At 44.3% G+C, this 21,051-nt stretch overlaps 1 protein-coding gene across 19 annotated transcripts in view; it reads left to right on the forward strand.

The window, feature by feature from the left end:
• LOC146812053 (copine-1-like) overlaps positions 1 to 21,051 on the forward strand; it is a 633,944-nt gene that overhangs the window by 507,681 nt on the left and 105,212 nt on the right. For all 19 annotated transcript variants that reach the window (XM_085619050.1, XM_085619045.1, XM_085619042.1 and 16 more), the window contains 2 exons: positions 20,854 to 20,908; positions 20,989 to 21,040. In XM_085619050.1, coding sequence (XP_085475176.1) covers positions 20,854 to 20,908; positions 20,989 to 21,040 — 107 coding nt within the window. The remainder of the gene's footprint in view (positions 1 to 20,853; positions 20,909 to 20,988; positions 21,041 to 21,051) is intronic.

Below are 21,051 nucleotides of genomic sequence, written 5' to 3' on the forward strand. Positions count from 1 at the left end.
GGGTGAGTGAATGGATGTGTCAGTGGTATATATGTGAGTAAGTGGGTATGCAAAAAGCAGTATAGGTGAGTGATATGTATGGTTTAGTGAGTGGCTGTATGCTTGTGTCAGTTACTGTATAGGTGAGTGAGTACCTGTTAGTATCTGTATGAGTAAGTAAGTGGATGTGTGTGTAACTGGGTGAGTAAGTGACTTTCATTGACTGTATGGGTGAGTGAGTAGATGTGTTAGGGGCTGTATGGCGTATGAGTGGATAAGTCAGTGGCTGTATTGTTGAGAGAGTGGATGTAGAAGTGGCTGTATAGGTATGTGTGTTTCTATGAATCTGTGAGTACTGGTATTGGTCTGTGAATGGATTTGTGAATGGTTGTGTGGGAGTGGGTGTAGGAAAGGTTTTATGGGGGTGTGAGTGTTAGTCATTTTCTTGATGTCATCAGTGTTGTCATTTGAGATGTCATCAGTGAGGTCATCACTAATGTCACTGACCATGTCATGAGTGATTTAATATGTGAGGTCATAAGCAGTGCATTGCTGGTGCGCAAGTTATAGTTAGTGAAGATAACTATTAACTGCTGAATTTCACTGGTTTTGTTTGAGTGAAACATGAGCTAAACTATAACGTCTCTGTAACCTTTTGTTTTTTTAAACAAATTTCTTTAAAAATATATATATATAAATTTTTTTGGGACATTTTCAATAAATACAAACGCACGTCCCTCCTCCCCACCCCCCATGCTCAGAAGTGTTGATGACTGACCTGCCCATTCTCAAGGAGTCCACAATAATTTCCACATGGAATGATTTGACTTCAAATGTATATACGGAGTCATAATCCCGACCTGACAATTTACTGGTTGAAAGCTATTTCATGTGATTTAAAATGTGTTGTACTGAGGTAGGCAATATACATGGGGCCCCTCCAAGAAACTGAAATTGAAATCGTACACATAAAATACTCTCTGCCCCATTTGTTTAAGAGCATCAAGTTAACTATAATACATTTAGCTCAGATAAACAATATCTATAAATCCCCTCCGACCACCTAAATAAACTACATCAGCTAACCCATTTAGATAGGGGTGCCCATATTTTGATTCTTTTCTTCCTTGCTTGTCTGCCTTTTCTGGCATAAACTGCTTTTTCAAGATTGTTACCGACCCAACCATTATTGAAATGGCGGGTTAGTTTCCAGCCATGAAGAGGCTATCGTTGGTCTTAAAATGGCCATTGAAACACCAAGAAAATACTCTACCTCCTGTGCCACTTTTTTTTTTTATTTGTTTGCATTCTCAGTAGAATCAGACTTGGAGTCAAACTTACTTTTATTTCCAATTTACAGAAAAAAACCTGTGATTTCAGTCTTTAGAGATGTTAGGGTGCTACAAGTGGCAAGCATGTTTGCTATGTCACCGAGGACATCTGGTTCCTTTACCCACCCCCCATTTTCCTATTCTGGCGGGTGTATAATATAGTAAAAAAATAGGTCTTAAAAAACTGGGCTTGCAAAAGCTGACATAAAAACAGTTTGGAGTAGTTAGAGCTTTATAAAAGTCTGAATCTGTTATAGTCCATTTATCTTGCTATTTTAAAGAAAACTTATCAAGATCATCCTTTATTTCGGGATTCAAGAGGTCATATAATATCCCGATACTATTACTCCGGAATATCAATTTCTCAGCCAATTAATTTATACAAAAACCCACAGGGCCAGCCCCCTTACTCTGTAGATAGTCCCTTACTTGCAGATACTTAAAGATCTCCCTATGACTGATACCAAACTAAATGTAAAAATACCAAAGGGAGAATAACAAACCCCCTAATCTATTTATACCTACTTGTGTCCACCTTTGGATACACTGATCCCTAAACATTGGAGGCAGGTTCGGGATATTCTGAAGAGGGTTATAAAAATTCACCCTTCCTAATACCATCAGTCAACGAACTGATGCCCATACCTTGTAAGCTCCTAAAAGGCACTTAAATCGTACTTTTTTTAATAGGTAAACTCTAGCTAGCAAATGAAATTAAGAAAAACCTTATACATTTACTGAAAAAGCCAAAGGTTACAGGGACGCTATAGTTAGACTCATCCAAAACCAGTGAAATTTGGCAGTTCTAGTGACCTGAGCTAACTCTAACCTGCGCCCCCGCAATGCACTGCTTTCGACCTTGCATATTACATCACTCATGACCTGGTCAGTGACATCACTGAAGACATGCCGAAAAGCGTCCGTTTTGTTAACGAAGGTGTCAACAGAATAAAGTAAAACTTCAAGCACCCTTCGAGTGCCTCTCATATCCTTTTTTTTTTTTTTTTTTTTTTTTTTTACTTATTGCGAGAGTCCACTCTCGTGAACGGAGGAACCTGCCCTCTAGGATCACCAACTGTCTGGTGGGACTGAGAAACTATATACAGATGTGTGTGTGTATTTATGTATTTATGTGTATATGTGTATATATATATATATAAAATAAAGGTAATGGGGACGTTTTAGGTCGGCTCAGTGGGTGTGAGGGTCCGTGAGTGGCTTTGTGGGTCTGTGAGTGGGCGTGTACCTGGCAATGTGGGTCTGTGAGTGGGTGTGTGCCTGGCTCTGTGGGTCTGTGAGTGGGTGTATGAGTGCCTGTGTTGAGCTGTGTGTGAGTGGCTGTATGGGTGTGTAATGGCTATATGCATCTGTCAGTGGGTGTGAGTGCCTGTGTTGGTCTGTGAGTGGCGCTATGGGTCTGTGAGTGGGTGTGAGTGGCTGTATGGGTCTGTGTGTGTATGTCAGTGGCTGTATGGGTCTATTAGTGGGTGTGAGTGCCTTGGTGTGTGGGTCTGAGTGCCTGTGTGGGTCTGCAAGTGGGTGTGGGTCTGCGATTGGGTGTGTGAATGCCTGTGATTCTGTGAGTAGGTGTGTGAGTGCCTGTGTGGGTCTTTGACTGGGTTTGGGAGTAGCGCTTTCGGTCTGTGAGTGGGTTTGGCTCTGTGAGTGGGTGTGTGAGTGCCTGTGTGTGTCTTTGAGTGGGTTTGTGTGAGTCTGTTTGAGTGGTGCTATGGGTCTGTTAGTGGGTGTGTGAGTACCTGTGTGGGTCTGTGACTGGGTTTGTGAGGGACGCTATACATTTTGTCATTTGCATACTTGGGGTATTAAAAAGGGAGAACCATGGAGTCTGCTGTCACCAGGAGACAGCAAGAAAGAAATCACTTATCACATTCTTAATTTATTCTATCTTTATTCTCGGTCTCTTGGACCATCAAAGATAAAAGTACATAAAAAAAGAACTTTAAGCATTTAACAATGTTTTAAACAAGTTCAATCAATCAAATACCTTAAAAAATTTCATAGTTCAAAACATTTAAAAACATTAAAATAATCTTAAAAAGTACACCAGTGAGTTATACTTTAAACTTTAAACAGAGGCCCCTGTTTTTAAAATGCGAGATCGAACATGCCACATTGCCATCAGATACTTTGATAATGCAAAAACGATCGGGGGTGACAAATCAGTTTTGAGAATTCTGAATGCCTGTGAGTAATTCCTAAAGCCCATGTTTTTAAGAATAGGTAAAAGCCAATATTTCCTCACTCTTTGATAAGCTTTACAGAAGAGAGTCACATGTAAATCATTCTCATGAGGGTATGTGCAGGCAGGACACAGCTCTACCCCCGGGGGCCTAAACCAGGAACTCGTAAAGGCCCTCAGTGGGAGAGACCCGTATCTCCATTGTAGGTATAACTTTCTTGCCAGCACGGGACCCATTCCATCCAGTACACTTTCCATTTTATAGGAATCTTTCAATTGTATAAATGTATAGGTTAAAGATCCCATCCGTGTATTGGCTATACTATTTGACAATTTCAACTGATAGTATAATTGCGAAAGTGCCTTCCTAGAAATCCTGTTACATGAGTTTAGAGGGTCGGACCAAAGTTCGGAAAGACCTAGACTTTCACATGTACTCCTTATATATTTTAGCCATGGAATATTAGAAATGATTGGTAAGGCCATGAACTCTTGGAGTTCTTTTCTATAATCCTCGAGGTCTTGGCTGCTCCATATTCTTCGCCAAAGGGCCAGGGGCTTAAGTCCTAGCTCCTCGGCGATTGGCCTTAGACCTAGATCCAGTCTTAGGGGCACCAATGGGGTACTCGAGGGAAGGGCCGCTAACTGCCTGAGGAACCTGTTCTCAGTTGTTGTTAAATTATCTGTAGATACATGGCCCCAGAGCTCCGCCCCATAAACGACTGAACCCCGAGCTTGAGATTTGTAGATCTGTATCATAGGGCCCAGTGGGCGATATATGGATTTACCCACCATTCTTAGGATTCCCCCCGTCTTCTGCGATAGTTTCAAATTTGCCCTAGCCAAATGAGTCCCCCATGTCATTTTCTCATTCAGGGTAACCCCCAAATATTCAAATGTTGTGACCCTCTCCAGTCTCACCTTACCTAAGAGAGGGTTTGGACGTGTTGAAGGTGTTGGGTTCAAAATCATGAACTTTGTTTTAGAGGCATTAATTTCTAAACCCCTCTCAATACAAAATTCCAAAAACCCGTCCACTATCCTTTGAATTCCCATGGGGGATTTGGAGAGCAGCAGGGTGTCGTCTGCAAACATTACAGCGGGCACCCTGCTGCCGTTTAATTTAGGAGCATCGATATCTTTTATCCTGGACAAGTGGGCGATTACCCCGTTGACAAAGAGGCAGAACAGGGTGGGTGCTAATACACATCCCTGTCTCACCCCCCTATCAACGGGGAATCTTTCTGTTAAGCCTCCCATCCTGCCACACCTGACCTGCGCAAAGTTATTCTGATGTAATTTAATCAGTATGGCTAGGATGTCTTGCGGGACTCCCATATCACCCAGGACGTTCCAAAGTTTTGATCTAGGCACCAGGTCGAAGGCAGCCCTTAGATCCACGAATACCGTGTACAGGCTGCCCCCTTCCAAATGCGCAGTCCTCCAATATATGAGACTAAGGCGAAAAATTTGATCAATGGTGGATACCCCCTTCCTAAACCCAGCCTGATAAGGGCTCATGGTAGCGGTGTCCTCTATCCAATTCTGCAGACGGTCGAGAATAACCCTCCCAAAAAGCTTTTGCGACACGTCTATCAAGCTAATGGGTCTGTAGTTGGATGGGAGCAGGGGGGAGCCTTTTTTAAAGATCGGGACCACCTCTGCGCCCAGCCAAGTACAAGGTATTTCCATGCCCTTTAAAATCGCATTGAACAACACCATAAAATAAGGGGCCCATATATCTGGCTCTTGCCTGAAGAGGTCACCTGGGAGACCATCCAGACCAGGTGCCTTTCCCGCTGACAAGCCTGATATAGCAAGCTGGAGTTCCCTTATAGTAAATGGATCCCCTTCCTTGCAATTATGGACCTGGGGGATAATACTAGTGCTACCGTTGCCTGGCACCTCTGAATATAGTAACTGAAAGTGCTCCTGCCAGGCTTTTGGAGAAATATTTGGCTCTATAGCCGAGGCAAGTTCCTCAGAGCCAGAATTCACAATTCTCCAGAACTTCCGCGAGTCCATGGAGGCTAGAGCACTTGCAATTCTCTCCCATTTGTTCTGGTCCCACTCGAGCTTGGCATTAGTAATTAATTTCTTATATTCACGTCTCTTGTTTTGTATCTCCGACCTGCTATTGCGGTTCTTGATACTCGACAAGAGATCCTTCCTTGCCCTACGACACGCCACATTGAACCAAGTGGGGTGGTTCCTTCCTCTGCCCCTCCTAGGACCATTATTAAATAACTCCGAAGATAGGGTCTTTACGAGTTCTTCATGGAGTAGCCATATTTGATTGTTATTAGCCCCTGTACTAGGTTCAACACCCAAGAGCGCCATTTTTTCCAAAGTGGGAATGAGGCTATTATAAAGCCGAGGTAATTTGTCTACACGTTACTAATTTTTCCCACTTGATTCTTCTCCTGTTATTTTCTACAACCAGGTCGGGGTGTATCTTGTGATGTTCTACTTCCCCACGACCCCGGCCGGGGAGAAGAAAGTCCAATTCTAGGGCGTTGTGGTCGCTGTCTTCTCTGTCGGTGACCTTAAAATCAACGACATGTGGCCATGAGGAGAGTTGCACTAAAATGTAATCAAGTCTTGACTCCCTGCCCTTCCGATTAAATGTGGGTTTACTCGGGATATCAGACTTGACTCGCCCGTTACAAGCCCTAAGTCCATGTCTCAAGGTTAGGGCTGTAATCTGTACTGCCAGCGGGCTCCAGGCCTTTGGGGGAATGGATTAGATCAGTGGGACTTGCCATCTTGCCTCTTCCTCTAGACTTGCCCCATCTAGAAGACCAGGTAGGGGTTCATAGTGTGAGTTCAAATCCCCTCCCACAATAAATGGGAACCCAGGGGGCAGTTCAGCTAAAAGGTCTGTGAGCTTGTCAATGGTAGGGGATTCCTGCGAGGTTGGAACCGGTCTCGAATAGACATTCACCACCGCTAGTCTGCAGTGGTAGGACCAATCCAATAAAACCACTAGTATATCATCTGAGGCCACAGGGAATTGTGTTGCTTTACATCCCAAATGGGCAGCAACCCATGTTTCAAGACCACCTGATGGCCGCCCCCTACCACCCCATTTAGCGGGGATAGAAAATACAGCGAAACCCTGCCTCTCATGTACCTCTCTCTCCCAGGTTTCCTGGAACATACAGAGGTCTTTGGTAACAGTATATTCAGTCCATTCATTACAATCAGACTTGTTTCCCAAACCCGCGACGTTCCACGATAAAATTTTGAGTGGCAAGGATCTGTCACTCCGGGAGATATTACGGGTACAAGTATTCCCTTTGTTGTTACTCATGGTCTCTCTATGCGATAGAGGCATACTTATTTGTCCCTTTGCATCCTGAGATGTATTGCTGGTGGCGTTACTCAGGGGGACGTGATGTTCCAGGTCGGTGGGGTGCTCTAGTTCTTGATTTATTTCATCCTCAATCTCCTGTGCTACAGGATTAGACTTCCCGCAGGGGTCTGCGGGCAGTCAATCGACCATTTCTAAAGTGCTGTAGCTATTCCAGGTTGGAAGATGGAATTGGTGATGGGGCCTCCGGGAGGGATAATTATACTCTCCTGCACCCCAGTTGCCTCCCTTCCCATGATAGATTTCCCAGCCCTCTTCGGCCATGTTGGGAGTGTGATTGGCAGACTCCTCTCTTCGAGGGTTGGATGATGCTCTCCATCCTCTAAATGGACCCCCTCCCAATCTCTCTGGGTAGGAGTGGACTGTGTTGAGATCGGGATGCCCTTGGTGTTGTCTACTAGGGTGGTGGAAGACTCCCCTTATATTTTGGGCTCCCCACCCAACCTGTCTTTGCATCTGGGTCCCCCAAATCTCACCTTCCCTATCGTATGTCCGTGGAGGATAGAAGAAAGAGAGGGGTAGGGATTGAATGGTCGTTCCCTCTTCACTTGCAGCCCATCCATTAATATAACGGACTGTCCTTGGGTCTTTAAAATTGACTATGATGCAGTCACCGTTAATAGATTTGGTTAGACTGCCCAACCACGAGACCCTTCGTACCATTAAAACGGGGCTGGAAATACCTTCAGGTAGCGGTCTATAGGTACATAACCAATTGATCACCTTATTTTTAAGGGAAAGAGTAGATTCATTAGTGGAAGCATTCAATTCTGGCACTCCTACCAGTACAACAGTATAAGGGGCTGCCTCTGGTAGTAGGTTTATTAACCCAGGATTTGGCCTCTTCTTCGCTCCCTCTCCCAATGGGTCCACATTATTCAATAGTTCACTAGGGGCGGGGTTGCTTTGCCCGCTTCTGCTAACCCTTATTAGAGGGGAGGATGGGTGATTAAGCTGGTCTGTGTGGTTTTTTTGAGCGACTGCCCTCGATTTTGTATTGGTGTTTGTCGGCGGGGTGGGTAGTACCTGCTGTATTGAGTGTGCGGGGCTTTTGGCCCGATTATTGAGCTGAGGGCGGCCAATTTTTGTGACCCCGTTAGGACCCTTTGTTCCACCCTTGTTGGCTGGTTTCAAACTATCAGCTAGTTGTACTGTCGATTTCTCAATAGCCACCAACCTAGCTTCTATTTTTATCAGCCTTTCCTCAAGTGGGCTAAGGAGTTTCCTGATGAGGATGCCAATGTCAGCTAGGGTAATGTCCTCTTCAGCAGACTCACATGGATTTAAATCGGGATGATTGTTTGTCTCCCCTATTACATTAGAGCTGGTGTGCCCAGCTCTGCCCTTTTGTAGGATTTCCCTGTCATTCAAAACGGAGCTTCTTGTTGACGAGCTGGTGCAAGGTTTTGTGGGAGTTAATTTGCGCACCCTCCTGGTCTTAGATCCTCCGCTCTTTTTAGGGATAGCTCCTTCCCTAATCCCCTTTTGCTTGTTCACTTTAGCAGTTTTAGAGTTGGGATTATCCCTATCAGTCACGGGGCTTTGATTTATAGATTTAGGGAGGGGTTGAGCAGGCGGGAGGGTTAACATGCTAAAATCAATACAATCACTAGGGTCCTTTCGACTTGACTGTGAGGTGTAATTTAATATATCCGGGGACCCAGTGAGATTATTCGTGCCATCCCCCCCTGTGTCCAACACAATCAGTTCAGAGCTTACCACAGGAGATTTTGCCTGTGCCAGAGGACCCATGGACGATCTCCGCACCCAGTCCAGTTCTTGAGAGATTCGTCTTTCCAGTAACGTAATGTCCTCTATTAGCAATGACCCAGCTTTTACAAAGTATTTGTCCAGTGTACCCTTGGAGGTCGATGCGCCAGCCATGGCGCTTTTGCTTCTGGTTTCAATTGGTGGCATCCCTGCAGACACGTGCCAGTAGTGACCCTCTGTGTCTACTGGTAGGTTGGGAGATCCAGGGGGAATGGCCCGGGCCCGACCTCTCCCGTCCTCTAACGGCCTCAAACGGCCCGCTCTTTGTCCGGTCTTCGTCCGAGCTGCGACCGTGCGCGTACCGCTGGCGCGTGTTTGCTTGGCCCTTACTATAGGAGAGGGGGCGTGTAGGAGGCGGGGCAGGGAAGAGGCGCCAGGTGTGCTCGCGGAGGTTGTAGGCGTGCACCCTGGACCTCGCAGTCCCGTCCGCTGTTCCGGTCCGCCGATGCCCCCCGCAACTGTGAAATGTCCTGGCTGGTTCAAGGGTCAGAGTCAGTGTCCCAACGCGCTCCTCCAGGAGCTGGCAATAAATACTCAAAGCCTCCGAGCGGCTCCCGCGAAGCGGGGGCCGCGAGGCGTGGGTTTAGCGGAGGCGGGGCAGGGAAGAGGCTCCAGGTGTGCTCGCGGAGGTTGTAGGCGTGCACCCTGGACCTCGCAGTCCCGTCCGCTGTTCCGGTCCGCCGATGCCCCCCGCAACTGTGAAATGTCCTGGCTGGTTCAAGGGTCAGAGTCAGTGTCCCAACGCGCTCCTCCAGGAGCTGGCAATAAATACTCAAAGCCTCCGAGCGGCTCCCGCGAAGCGGGGGCCGCGAGGCGTGGGTTTAGCGGAGGCGGGGCAGGGAAGAGGCTCCAGGTGTGCTCGCGGAGGTTGTAGGCGTGCACCCTGGACCTCGCAGTCCCGTCCGCTGTTCCGGTCCGCCGATGCCCCCCGCAACTGTGAAATGTCCTGGCTGGTTCAAGGGTCAGAGTCAGTGTCCCATTCACTTCAGATCAGATTGAGCTCCATTAGATCAACGATAAATTCACCTCGATTAAGGATTTCACATTTGTCTTTCAACGTGGAATACGGTGGGAAACTCATTCGATTTGCCTTCACCATCCCCAAGCAGTTATGAATGTTTGTGCTTTACTGAAGCGGAGCTTCAACTGGAGCACCTGCTATGTTTATATTTGTAAGTGCTTCCTGTTGAGGTTTAATTTCTGTGAAAAGAGCACCTGGCCAGACTGGAATCTTTTTTTTTTTCCCCAGAAGTGTTCCCAGTTTTGATGAAATCATCTACCCAACTGGAGCACTTTTGTCTGGTTAATTAGTAAGTGCTACCTCTTTGGGTAAATGTCTTGTGCATATTCTGCACTACAGCTGCGTAAAGGACCACTGGTTGATGTTTCCAGTGGACTTGTGGGCAGGTAATTTTGACAATGTGATTGTTCCTTGAGCCTCTTCATCCATAAATCTGTGATAACTTGAATCCTCGTCAAGAGAAGACAAGACTTCAAAGAGGTTATTCTCCACTAAACATGAGTACTTCCCCCTTAACTAAATTAAGTGCTTCTTTGTCTGGTGGAGATGTCCTCTTATTTCTCTGCATCAATAACGCGTCGCCAAAATCAGCTTCAAACATGTTTGTGGACCTTTTGTTAAGCTGTCCATCAACATGGGAAAAGGCGGGAAGACCGTTACATGCTACTAATGAAAACGGGGAGGTGGGGCGCGGCCCCCCTGGGACCCCATCTCCCTGGACCCAGCCAAAATTGAATCGGGGAGGGGACCATGCACCCACTCCCTGGTTCAATTTCGGCCACAGTGACTCCATCCCCCGGGGCCCAGCCTTGTTATGCTGGTTGCCCTGGAGCCTACACAGGGTATCCAGTCTGCACCGTTGGGGAGCCTGAATGCCCTGTGGTCCCTGATGACTCCCTGCTTCCCGCATGACAGTGGGCAGGGAAATAGACGAAAACTCTGCTCCCATCAAGTAGTTGTGGTTTGACTGCTCCCACTTGCTGGGAGGAGAGTTCATGTTTGTTTTGACTTGGCAGGAGCTGTCAAAGCTCCTGCTGAGTCAGAGCAAACAGCTATGTCCCGGGGTGGGCTCCTGAATCCCTGTGTCAGGAGAAGTTGAAAATGTTGTCTCTGGGTCCGGTCACCCTGGCTCTGAAAGTGCAGGATTGCGGCGAATTACAGGTTCACCAGGCCCACCATTTCTGCCTTCTGATCCTCTTGGTTTACAGGTAGTACTTCTGCTCCACACTCAGACCTTGGCACTTCCAATGACATGTAGTGCATTTTGGTCTCACAACCTCCCCTTTAGGAGTCTTCACCAAAGTACTGGCTGTGGTGGCGATCTCCCTCAGGAGATCAGAAGCCCATGCATTTCCGTACTTGGAAAATTGGCTGGTGAAGGTGGGGTCCCCTCTTCTGCTGTCATGCAGTCTGTAGAACAGCCTGCCCCTACTTTAATGGCGTGTTTCTCCTACCCAAAGAGGTCCCACGTGTCCTAGCTCAGAAACCATCGTTCTTGGAGCAGGGCTGGACACGACTTGCATGAACGTCTGTCCTCTGTCTCTGAGGATCTTGAACATTGTTGAAATGAGTTGGATGTTCAGACTAAGTTTGTTACCTTCAGGGCTTTATGACTTTGTGCATCTTGTTAGTGCCGCACACCTTAAGGTGGATGAGGTCATCTTAGTGGTGTCTGAGAAATAAGTGGCTTCAACACCAGGAGAATCTCCATTTGCATGGGGATGACCTGCTCTGTTCTTCCCGACCTTGATTGGTGGATGCTGGCCTTCAACTTACTGATGGGTCTTCCCTTCAGTCACAGGCCACTGTTATCGATCCTACGCATTTGGCTGGGGCATTCATCTGGAGGGAAATCACTGTGTAAGGAGCCCTTGGTCTCAGTCAGACCAATCAATGCACAGCAATTTGTTGGAATTGAGGGCTGGTCCAATGGCCTTTAAGGTGTTTCCTCCATCCATCTACAAGCATGTGATGCAGCTTCTTTGTGATAACATTACAGCTGTCTATTATCTCAACCATCTGGGCAAAATGGGCTCACTGATGCTGTCCTGAGAGGCTGCAGCTTGTGGCACTTGGCTCAGGCAGTTCAGTTGACTGGCATTCTGAAAGTGAAGGTGGCTGCCTTAAGTCATCTGTCGCTGGAGGAAAATAACGAGTTTTACTTTGATATGATGGGTTTGATCTTCTCAAAGCTAAATAGGAAATTCCCCCCTCTAGTGTGTCCTGCACTCCCAACTAAGTAGTTCTCTGTGAGGGTGTCTTCTGACTAAGCTAATCACATGCCGTGCTTTATATTCTCTTCCGTTCAGCTACTCTCAAGGGTTCTGCAGAAGGTCCCGGAGTATGACATGCAGCTTTTCCTTCTATCCCCAGATTGGGTGAGAAGCCCTTGGTACACTGATGTGTTGGAACTAAGCTTTCGACTTCCACTTACCCTCATAGACAGAATAGATTTACTTTTGCAGCTGGATGGTCTAGTCCTCCTCCTCCATCCTCTGACAGTTCATATGCAAGTGTGAAGATTGAGCTGTAATAGTTAGAGGCAGTCGGTTCACAGCAAGGGGTAGCAGGTGTTCTCTTAACTGACCAGAAAACTGTATATGTGGGCACTGGAATACATTTGTTTTGTTAGTGGCAGGCTTACATTTGTTCTAGGTTTGCGTGTCTGGTGTGCTGAGATTTGTTTCCCTTGTCCAAGAGGGCTTGTTGGTTTATACCATTAAATACTATTTGACTACTCTTTCTGCATTACTGTGCCTTCCTGACCAGCCTTTTTAAGTTCAGACCATCTCTAGTGGTATGTTTGTCGAAATGTTTATAGAATATTTCCACCCATGCCCTCTGTTGTTCCATAATGGGACTGAAATGTAATATTGACTTCTCTCATCGTGTTACTATTCTAACCGAATCATAGTTGCTCTGTTCTCCTTCTAGCGTTAAAGACTTTCCTAGTCCTGATTACTTCGGCCCATAGGTTCAGAGAGTTACAGGCCCTGTCGCACTGGGCACTGTTTACCGTCATTTGCTAAGACAGTGGTTTCGTGCATTTGTCCATCCTTCCTACGAAAGAGTTATGCCATTCATATGGTCCAGTCTGACACCATTCCTGCTTTCTATCCCTCTCAATTTTTCTGGGGAGTTGGAGCGTCTTTATAAGCTCGGCCTAGTTGAGCTATTTCCTCCTGTGGTACTATATTTTGGCTAGTGTCACTTTTAAGACATCAGAGCTGGGACTTGAGTGATGTGGCATCTCTAGGCAATTGCTGGAGAGCATTTGCGCATGGAAAGTTTTCTGGCTGTAGCCTGGCACCTCAGGAAATTTATAAGATGAACCTGTAGGAAGATGTATCCACTAGACACATTACTGATGAATAACTTTTTTTCTTTTGTTTGTGAGCCCTCAACTTCTACTTTCCTTTGAGTCCAAAATAACCAAGATAAGAGGGACAACATTACTGATTCATTGCCTGGTGTCATGGTACTATTTCCCTGTGTAGTGCACGATTTTTATCTCTAGTTCTGAGTTAGTGATGACACCTCGGGACTGGTCAATTACTTACTTTGGACAGTTGATTTCCTTGAAGGTTTCTGTTAAGATTTATAGCACATGCTTCTGAAGTACCAGACATACAACACCAATCTTATGCTACGACCAAGAGCGATACACTATTAAATCAGTAAGTTACCATACATTTTGTTGAAAATGAACCAGGAAACTGATTTCCATCACTTAATAAAGATCTGATTTGTGCACATTTTAAGCTGTGCACGATGAAAGCATGCATACAGGAACCATTTTGCTCTATGATTACTGCTCACTGCTGGTGTCTTTGCTAGAGTTGAGGGGCTTTCAGCCTTCCACCTCTCATTTTTTATCATTCACTGCTTGGTATTTTTTTGTTATCAATCCTCCTATCCTCCTTAATGATTGTGAGATATTGGGTTGTTAGTTGAGGGGGGTTGTGAGTCCTTCTCAAGCAACAGCCATAATCCTGGTCAAGGAGGGCCACAAAAAGTCACCAAATTAACCTGTGCTTAACCCTCTGGTAGCTTGACACAAAAGCAGTCAAACTTAACTCCGAGGCAATGTGTTAAGTATTTATTCAGCATTTGAACTGCGATAAAGTAAAAACAAAACACGCAAAAAAGCCTACACCAAACTAGAAAAGTAGGGTACATTTTAATAAATTGACACTAAAACGGCACAAATCTAATTAGTAGAACTGGGGTTAAGAATTTTTACTGTGAAAAATAGCTTCTAAAATATTAAAGTGCCAAGTGCGGACATCTAATCTTGCGACACTGGGGCAAGCTCGAAAGTTATGGCCAACCTTTATGTAGCATGGTTCGTATGCACGAAGTAGATTGGACCTGGTCTCCACTTAACTGTGGACATAGAGGAATTTTGTTAAAAAATGAGAAGGTGAAGTTCAGCAGGGAAAGGCAGCCGGCAGTGTTTGAAGAGGCGTTATCATCTGGGAGCCGGTGGACGAAGTCACAGTGAAGATTTCTACGTTTGGACAAAGTCTCCTACGGAAGTCGAAAATACTGGATACTTTTCTGTCCCTGAGGCGCTGATCAGAGTGCCAGCCAACTAGCCCTTGGTGTCACTCTGAAAGTCTTAGGTTCAAGCTGACAGGCAGGCTTCAGGCAGCAGGGCAGTTCTCTTGATGCTGCAAAACAGTCCTCTGAAGTACACCGCAAACCACAGGCAGCAGGGCAGTCCTTTGAGAATCCTTCCACAGGTCCAGAAGTGAACTGAAGAGTGGGACTGAGGATCCTAATTTTAAACCTGGTGTCAGCTCTGAAGTGGAAGAAACTTCTGGAGTTTTCCCCTCACCAGAGGTGCTTGCAATTTCCTGCCTCCTTGCCATGGTGCCAGGTTGTCTGGAGTCACAAAAGCCTAGTGTGAAGTTCTTTGTGTGTGAGCTGAGGCAGTGTCTTTGAAGTGCACATTGGGCTGTGCACAGCTCTGCCTCTCATTGTTCCAACACCCAATCCCTCTATTTATTTTGTGGTTGTCTGGGAGGAATACACAAAGGCCAACTTCACTTAGTCGTGTGATTTAGGAACAGGCACCAAAGGGTTAGAACAAGGAAATTCCAACTTTCTAAATGTGGCATTTTCAGATTTGTGACCTAAAGTCCGACTTTGCCATTAAAGAGAATTTTAAATTACAATTTTATAGACCCCAAACATGACATTTCTACCTGCTCCCAAACAAAAATTGTAATGTAATAACGTAACCCTTTGTTATGAGAGTGGTAGGCCTCACAGTAATGAGAAACAAATTTGGGAGTTTTTTACTACCAAGACATGTAAAACTTAAAAGTAAATGTTCAACCTTTTAAAATACAACGCACCCTGCACTGTGGGCTGTTTAGGGCCTACCCTAGAGGTGATTTACACGTATAAAAAAAAGGGGGGGGGAGTGTCAGGGTTGGCAAAAGGTTTATTTTGCCATGTTGAATTGACAGTTTAAAACTGCACATTGGCTGCAATGGGAGGCCTGAGCCCTGTTTAAGGTGCTACTTAAATAGGTAGCACAATAAGTGCTGCAGGCCCTCTAGTAATATTTAATTTACTGGCCCTGGGTATATGGTATACCACTTTACTAGGGACTTATAAGTAAACTAACTATGCCAATCAGATGTAAGCCAATTTTACCATGTTTCAGGGAGTGAGTAAAAGCACTTTAACACTGGTTAGCAGTGCTAAAGCCAAGAAAAACTAATTCCGCATAACAGGAGTGAAGGAGGCAAAATGTTTGGGGGAAGAGCACCCTAAGGCTGGCAGCTATAACAATGATCATGTCTGAACATTTGGAAATTCTATTCCTTTAACTCCTGTGAATGTGTGTTGAGCAAGAGGGAGGTCTTGCAGGGTCCATATCAAGAGAGCTTGAATTTCGAAGTGATCAGCCCTCCAGTCTTCTCTTTAGAATGGTCTAGGCTTCCTAAGCAAAACAGAACTAAAGATGTTTCTACTTGAACTGTTTTCAATATATAATGGTTCAGATATTTGGTGGTTTTTAAACGTAATTTTTCTTGTAACCATTTTGCACATTTTTAAAAACTTGACATGGCAAGCAACACCAACACATTCAAAAACCAAGTGAAGTGAAAGCAACAAATGATCCATGTAACTACTTCTCTTGTTGTGGTGAGATCATCAATTAAGGAATTGGAGTCATTGCTGGAGATGAAAGTGGTCAAAGTCAAAAATTAGTACTAGAAATAATCTATAATTGTATTTTTCAGCTATAATTCTACTTTTCAGCTGCAATTAGCCACTAGGGAATCTGTTCCCTTCTTTGTAGAAATCCTTACATCTGAACTGTTAGTCTTTCCCCCAAAAGCTTTTCTGAAACTTGCTCTTTGAGCTCTCCTTGCTGTCATCTGACAAGTAGTTCATAGGAGCAGTAGTCTCCTTCTCGTGGGCGATGGTGAATGTAACATATTTGTGAGTCAAACTCACAAGAGTTAGAAGTGTAAGTAATTTTAAAGAAAGCTAGATTCAAACACGCAAGGGTGGCCTTGTTATTTTTAAAACCGTTCCCTGGATGCTTTGTACTGTAAATTTCTTAAGGGCAGCGGTCAGGCTTAGAGCAACAAGGGGTATTTGAAGAACATTGGTTTCCCTTGATGTTACTCCTTTTATGACTTTATGAAGGAATTGGCTGAGGGGAGGGGCACCTAATCATTGATGTATTGAATATGTATTATGGAGAATATTAGATTGTTGAATTGGTTTTTAACTTTGATGTATTTTATTTGTACTTTTATGGTATTTTTTTTATACCGAATAAAGTAATGATTGATTGAATTGTTATATTAAGCCAATTATCCAGCACTGTCCAATGCCAGGAATCATATATTGTTTAGGAAACATTGTTGTGATCTATGCTTTTCTGGATGATCTAAGCCATGAATTGCAAAACATACAGAGTGAATAATTATTGGAATGGGAAATTGGTATAGATCAGGAAAACTATATTAATTGAACCTACAGACAAGAGATGCTTAGCATGCCTCAGTAACCCAGTCAGTCTTCACAGCTCAGGTTACTAGGTCACTCAGCAATTAAGGAATTAGGGGAAAAGATGCTTTTTAGCGAACAAGCCATAGCAGTGCAGCCCTTGTGGGTTATTTTATGGTTACCAAAACATCAGATCAAATTATTTGTACATTAACTCAGCCATGTCAACATTGTTCACTTCCTCAGATAAAATTACACAAATTAAATGTCTTCTGTTAACCACCTTTCCTGCCCCTTTCACCTAAATCCTGATTATGCCCCATCAGTGGAAGGTAGGACATTCAGGTGCAGTAGAAAGGGAGGGCGCTACATGATGGACGCATTTGAAAAGTACTGGATTGTCATTTGAAAGGAAGCCAATGGATTTTTGAATTCCTGAAAAGGTGAAAATGAGGTACTATAAATTGAGATATTTGGTAGTGAACCCAGTGATAAAGGCAGGTGCCGACAGCTCTTTCTTTGGCTTGTGAAAAATGTATTTCTGGGTCAAGTTTCCAGGGAGGGAGAGTGTGCCCACATAAGTTCCGAAAGGTGTGGGACCTGTTGAGGGACTACCATGGCCTGTCACAATCATAGATGTATGGTACATACCAGGCAGGCTGCATTTTACACCATGCTCTTGTTGGAGGGATTCCCTGATTTGTTTTGTACCACTTGTCTAATGATTCCAGGATGTATATTTAACAACACACTCTACCCCACACCTGCGAACTGGCCTGCATATTATATGTCGGCTGCATTGTTATATGTTCCTTATAATCTAATAAAGAGAATTGCAAAAAATTTGTCACCATGGGGTCTGATCTGTCTTTTTACTTACATTTTAGTCATATATTTCAGGGTCAGACAGATACTCAGGAATTTCTTACAACAAAAACAGGATACTTGCCAGATGAAGAAAATGGTTGTCTTGCTTGGATACATGCTTGATGAACTCTGGGGGTGAGGGGACCTTTTGCTAATATGGTGGATCTACAGTAAGATCCAGTAACTTTTGTTGTCAGGCGAAAGAGGTTATTGGGGAAATCTTGAGGTTGCCTGTTGCAGACAACCCTGATTGAATTCTGCTAGGGGGAATGAAGAAAGGAGACAAATGTCTTCGAAAAGGATGAGATTTTGAGAAACAGCCCCCTGCCCCCAACTCCTGGCGGGTATCAAACAGCAAGTCTCCATGCTGCCATACATTCAACTTATCTCTTGCTTATGTACTTAATGTGTCTAGCGCTTAAATGTGCAGTTGTTCCACCAGCCTCAGGGATTTCAAAGATCCCAATATTCTTGTCTGTTCTGATAGATACTCCACAAGTCTATTGTTTACCTGCCTGCTCTTGGATTGTCTGCACTCCAGCTAATTTCCACTTCTGAGCAATCAATGGCTTTGCCACCAAAATCCTGTTGGTCGCTCTGCTCCAGTCAGTTGTGGTAAGCTGTTCATATTCCAGGGGTCTTAAGTGTAACCCAGTACTCTGCTGCAGAATATTCTGCACATGCCTCAAGTAGGGCCATTGTAAATTAGGATCTCTCCCAGTTAATGGCAAATAAATACTGGAAATTAGCCCTTTAGATGGGATGTATGACGTTACAACGCATGCTGTTACAACGCATGCTGTTACAACTGAAGTTTTACAACGCGAGTGCATTGACAACGCAGGACATTACAACGCAAGTCTTTACATCGACTTGCACTAGATGGCGTGCTAACATTAAAAAAGTGTAATTTACTATTCCAACTCCAGTCCACGTAACAGTAGGGAAGGTGTTGGGATAGTAAACTACACTATTTTTAATGTTAGCACGCCATCTAGTGCAAGTCGATGTAAAGACTTGCGTTGTAATGTCCTGCGTTGTCAATGCTGTCGCGTTGTAACAGTTTCGTTGTAATGGTAGTGCGTTGTAAAAGTTGCGTTGTATAGGTTGTTCCCCCTTTAGATGATGTGTAGTTAGGAAACGTTTCTCTCAGTCGGTGGGCTGTAGATTGTCCACTTTCCTATTGTTAGAAGGCAAGTTTTAAATGCCAGGATGTAAACTGCAGTCTTAACAATTTTTTCCTCTTTGAGTGGCGAAACGTGTGCAGACAGGTGTCCTGTTTAGGTCAATCTGGGGAATGTAGTGGCAATGGAGCATTTAATGTACAGCATTCAATAAATAAAAGTTTCGCTGCCTATGGAACCAATACCTGAGAGATGTCAAAGAATAGTTGTGGCTTGTAGTACCCACAACAGATGTGGACACTGCAGTTATTTGTTTAACTGGATGACAGTTTGAAGGGGCTAATATGTCTTGAGCTGGAAGTGAAGAATAAGACACCTATGTATGGCGATTTGTTTTATCGATGATTTATACACATACTTGCTCCTGTACGCATGGGCCCCCTTAGTAATAAGGGCGCCTCAGAACCAGTTTTGATGTTCCCAATCTGAAAGTGGAATGTGTAAGAGCAGATACGCTATAAATGCTTGCGGTGGATTAACATTTGTGTATTCATGAAGTGTGCCTGTATTAGCATCCACGGCTGGAAAATTGACCCAAGAATAAGAGTTCTAATTGGTAGCTATCGTGGGCTTCAACCACAAAGATAAAGTCACTGCCTGAAACAACAAGGCCATGCAAAGTTACATGTGCACAGACTGCAGGTCTGCAATTGTCAGCAATTGGTATACGCTGTGCTGCGCCATTATTAAAATAGTAATGAAAGCAAAGTGCAAATAGAAATGTGGGAAATCCTTTTAAAGGTTCACACTTGAATAACCAACAGAAAAATATAGGTACTTCCTAAAATACTGTGGAGCATATATATCCCCCAACACCACTCATGTCTCAGTTGGTAGGTCCAAGGGTACTATGGGCACGCACAAGTACTATCTCAGCAGATCTACTGAATAGGTACCAGACCATTTTGGTGGCATCATGTTACAGGGATTCTGCTTGGAAGCAGAGCTGTTCCTAGGGAGAACAGGACGTTAGAATGTAGGGCCTGAGTCTACCTTGTCAGTACCGGTAGGCTCAAATCAGACTAGCTCACAGTGCCTCACCTGAGCTAAAGTAAGAGAATTTTGGCAAACCTAGAACATGAACCTCTAGTACCCAAGGGAACCTTGGAAACCGATCGTCACCTTTCGTTTCTCACTCATGCCTGTCCATAGTAAACAAGGGAAAGACACAAAGAAAATTTACAATAACTAAATTGAAACTATCTTAGTCTATTTTTAAGCAGGTGTGCTGCGATAGGTAAATAAATACAACTGAGCAATGTATTCGACATCACTAGCAGACTGTATACATGAACAGCCCAACCATGGCAACTAATAGGTCTATCTGGGCCTACCCTCACTATGTGAGCACAGGGATATATTAGTGATCTCTGGATCAGCAACAGACCCCATACCCGGTGTGTGTAGTTAGGTGGTTTGCATCATTAGTGTAAACTCAGTTTACACAAGGGTTTCTGCCTCCGTTCCAGGACTCCTCCCCATCATAGAGTATTTAAATATAACAACTAAATCCCCTTACCAGAGTGCCCACCTTAACATATACTGCCCAACTGGGCCTGCTGTTTGCAATCACCAAAGCGGTCACACCCATTCCCTGATTGATAGATTAACATTGGGGATAAGGGTATCAAGCATGCTTACTTTAAAGGTAGAAGACCAGTCTTTTCTTATAAGTGAAAGACTCAAACAAATCATTTGGAACTGAGTATTAGACTGTTATCCTAGCTGTCCTTAAGCCGGTAAGAGAAGTTTAAATGATCTGTAGCTAAATTCTAGCGTAATATGTCTCTGTGGGAAAGAACTAGAGGAACAACCACTCCTCAACCCAGTCAGGCTTTTTCCATATCCTCAGTGAAACTAATGATGAAAATCTGCATACCTGAAAGCTCCTCTTCGATTGTGCAGTGAAAACCCCCAATTTAGGGCTGTGGGAGTATAGATGATCACTGAGATTATTTCAGTTGCACTTGGCACTTTTTCACCATCATTAGAATTATTTTTGCTCACAATAACATTTCAACTGTTTGGTGCAAATGAGGTTCATTTTTCATTGTGGTGTTCCATTTATGTGGATTGAAACCGTCTAATAGCAATAAGATGAACAATAATGAAGTTAAAATGTTCATGTGTGTCTTTCCCTTTCTTTGTAGTGATAAACAATTCCCTGCATTTGGATTTGGTGCTCAGGTCCCTCCAAACTGGCAGGTAATATATTGTCTAGTTCTCCTTTAATCTTCTAAATGTACTTATTGTTTTTTCTTGATATTTGATTTTTCTTTTTATAGGTATCGCATGAATTTGCCCTGAACTTTAATTCAACTAACCCCTATTGTCTTGGTAAGTAGTAG

This window comes from Triturus cristatus, chromosome 7 (assembly GCF_964204655.1).
Source record: "Triturus cristatus chromosome 7, aTriCri1.1, whole genome shotgun sequence".
In the NCBI taxonomy this organism is placed as follows: Eukaryota; Metazoa; Chordata; class Amphibia; order Caudata; family Salamandridae; genus Triturus; species Triturus cristatus.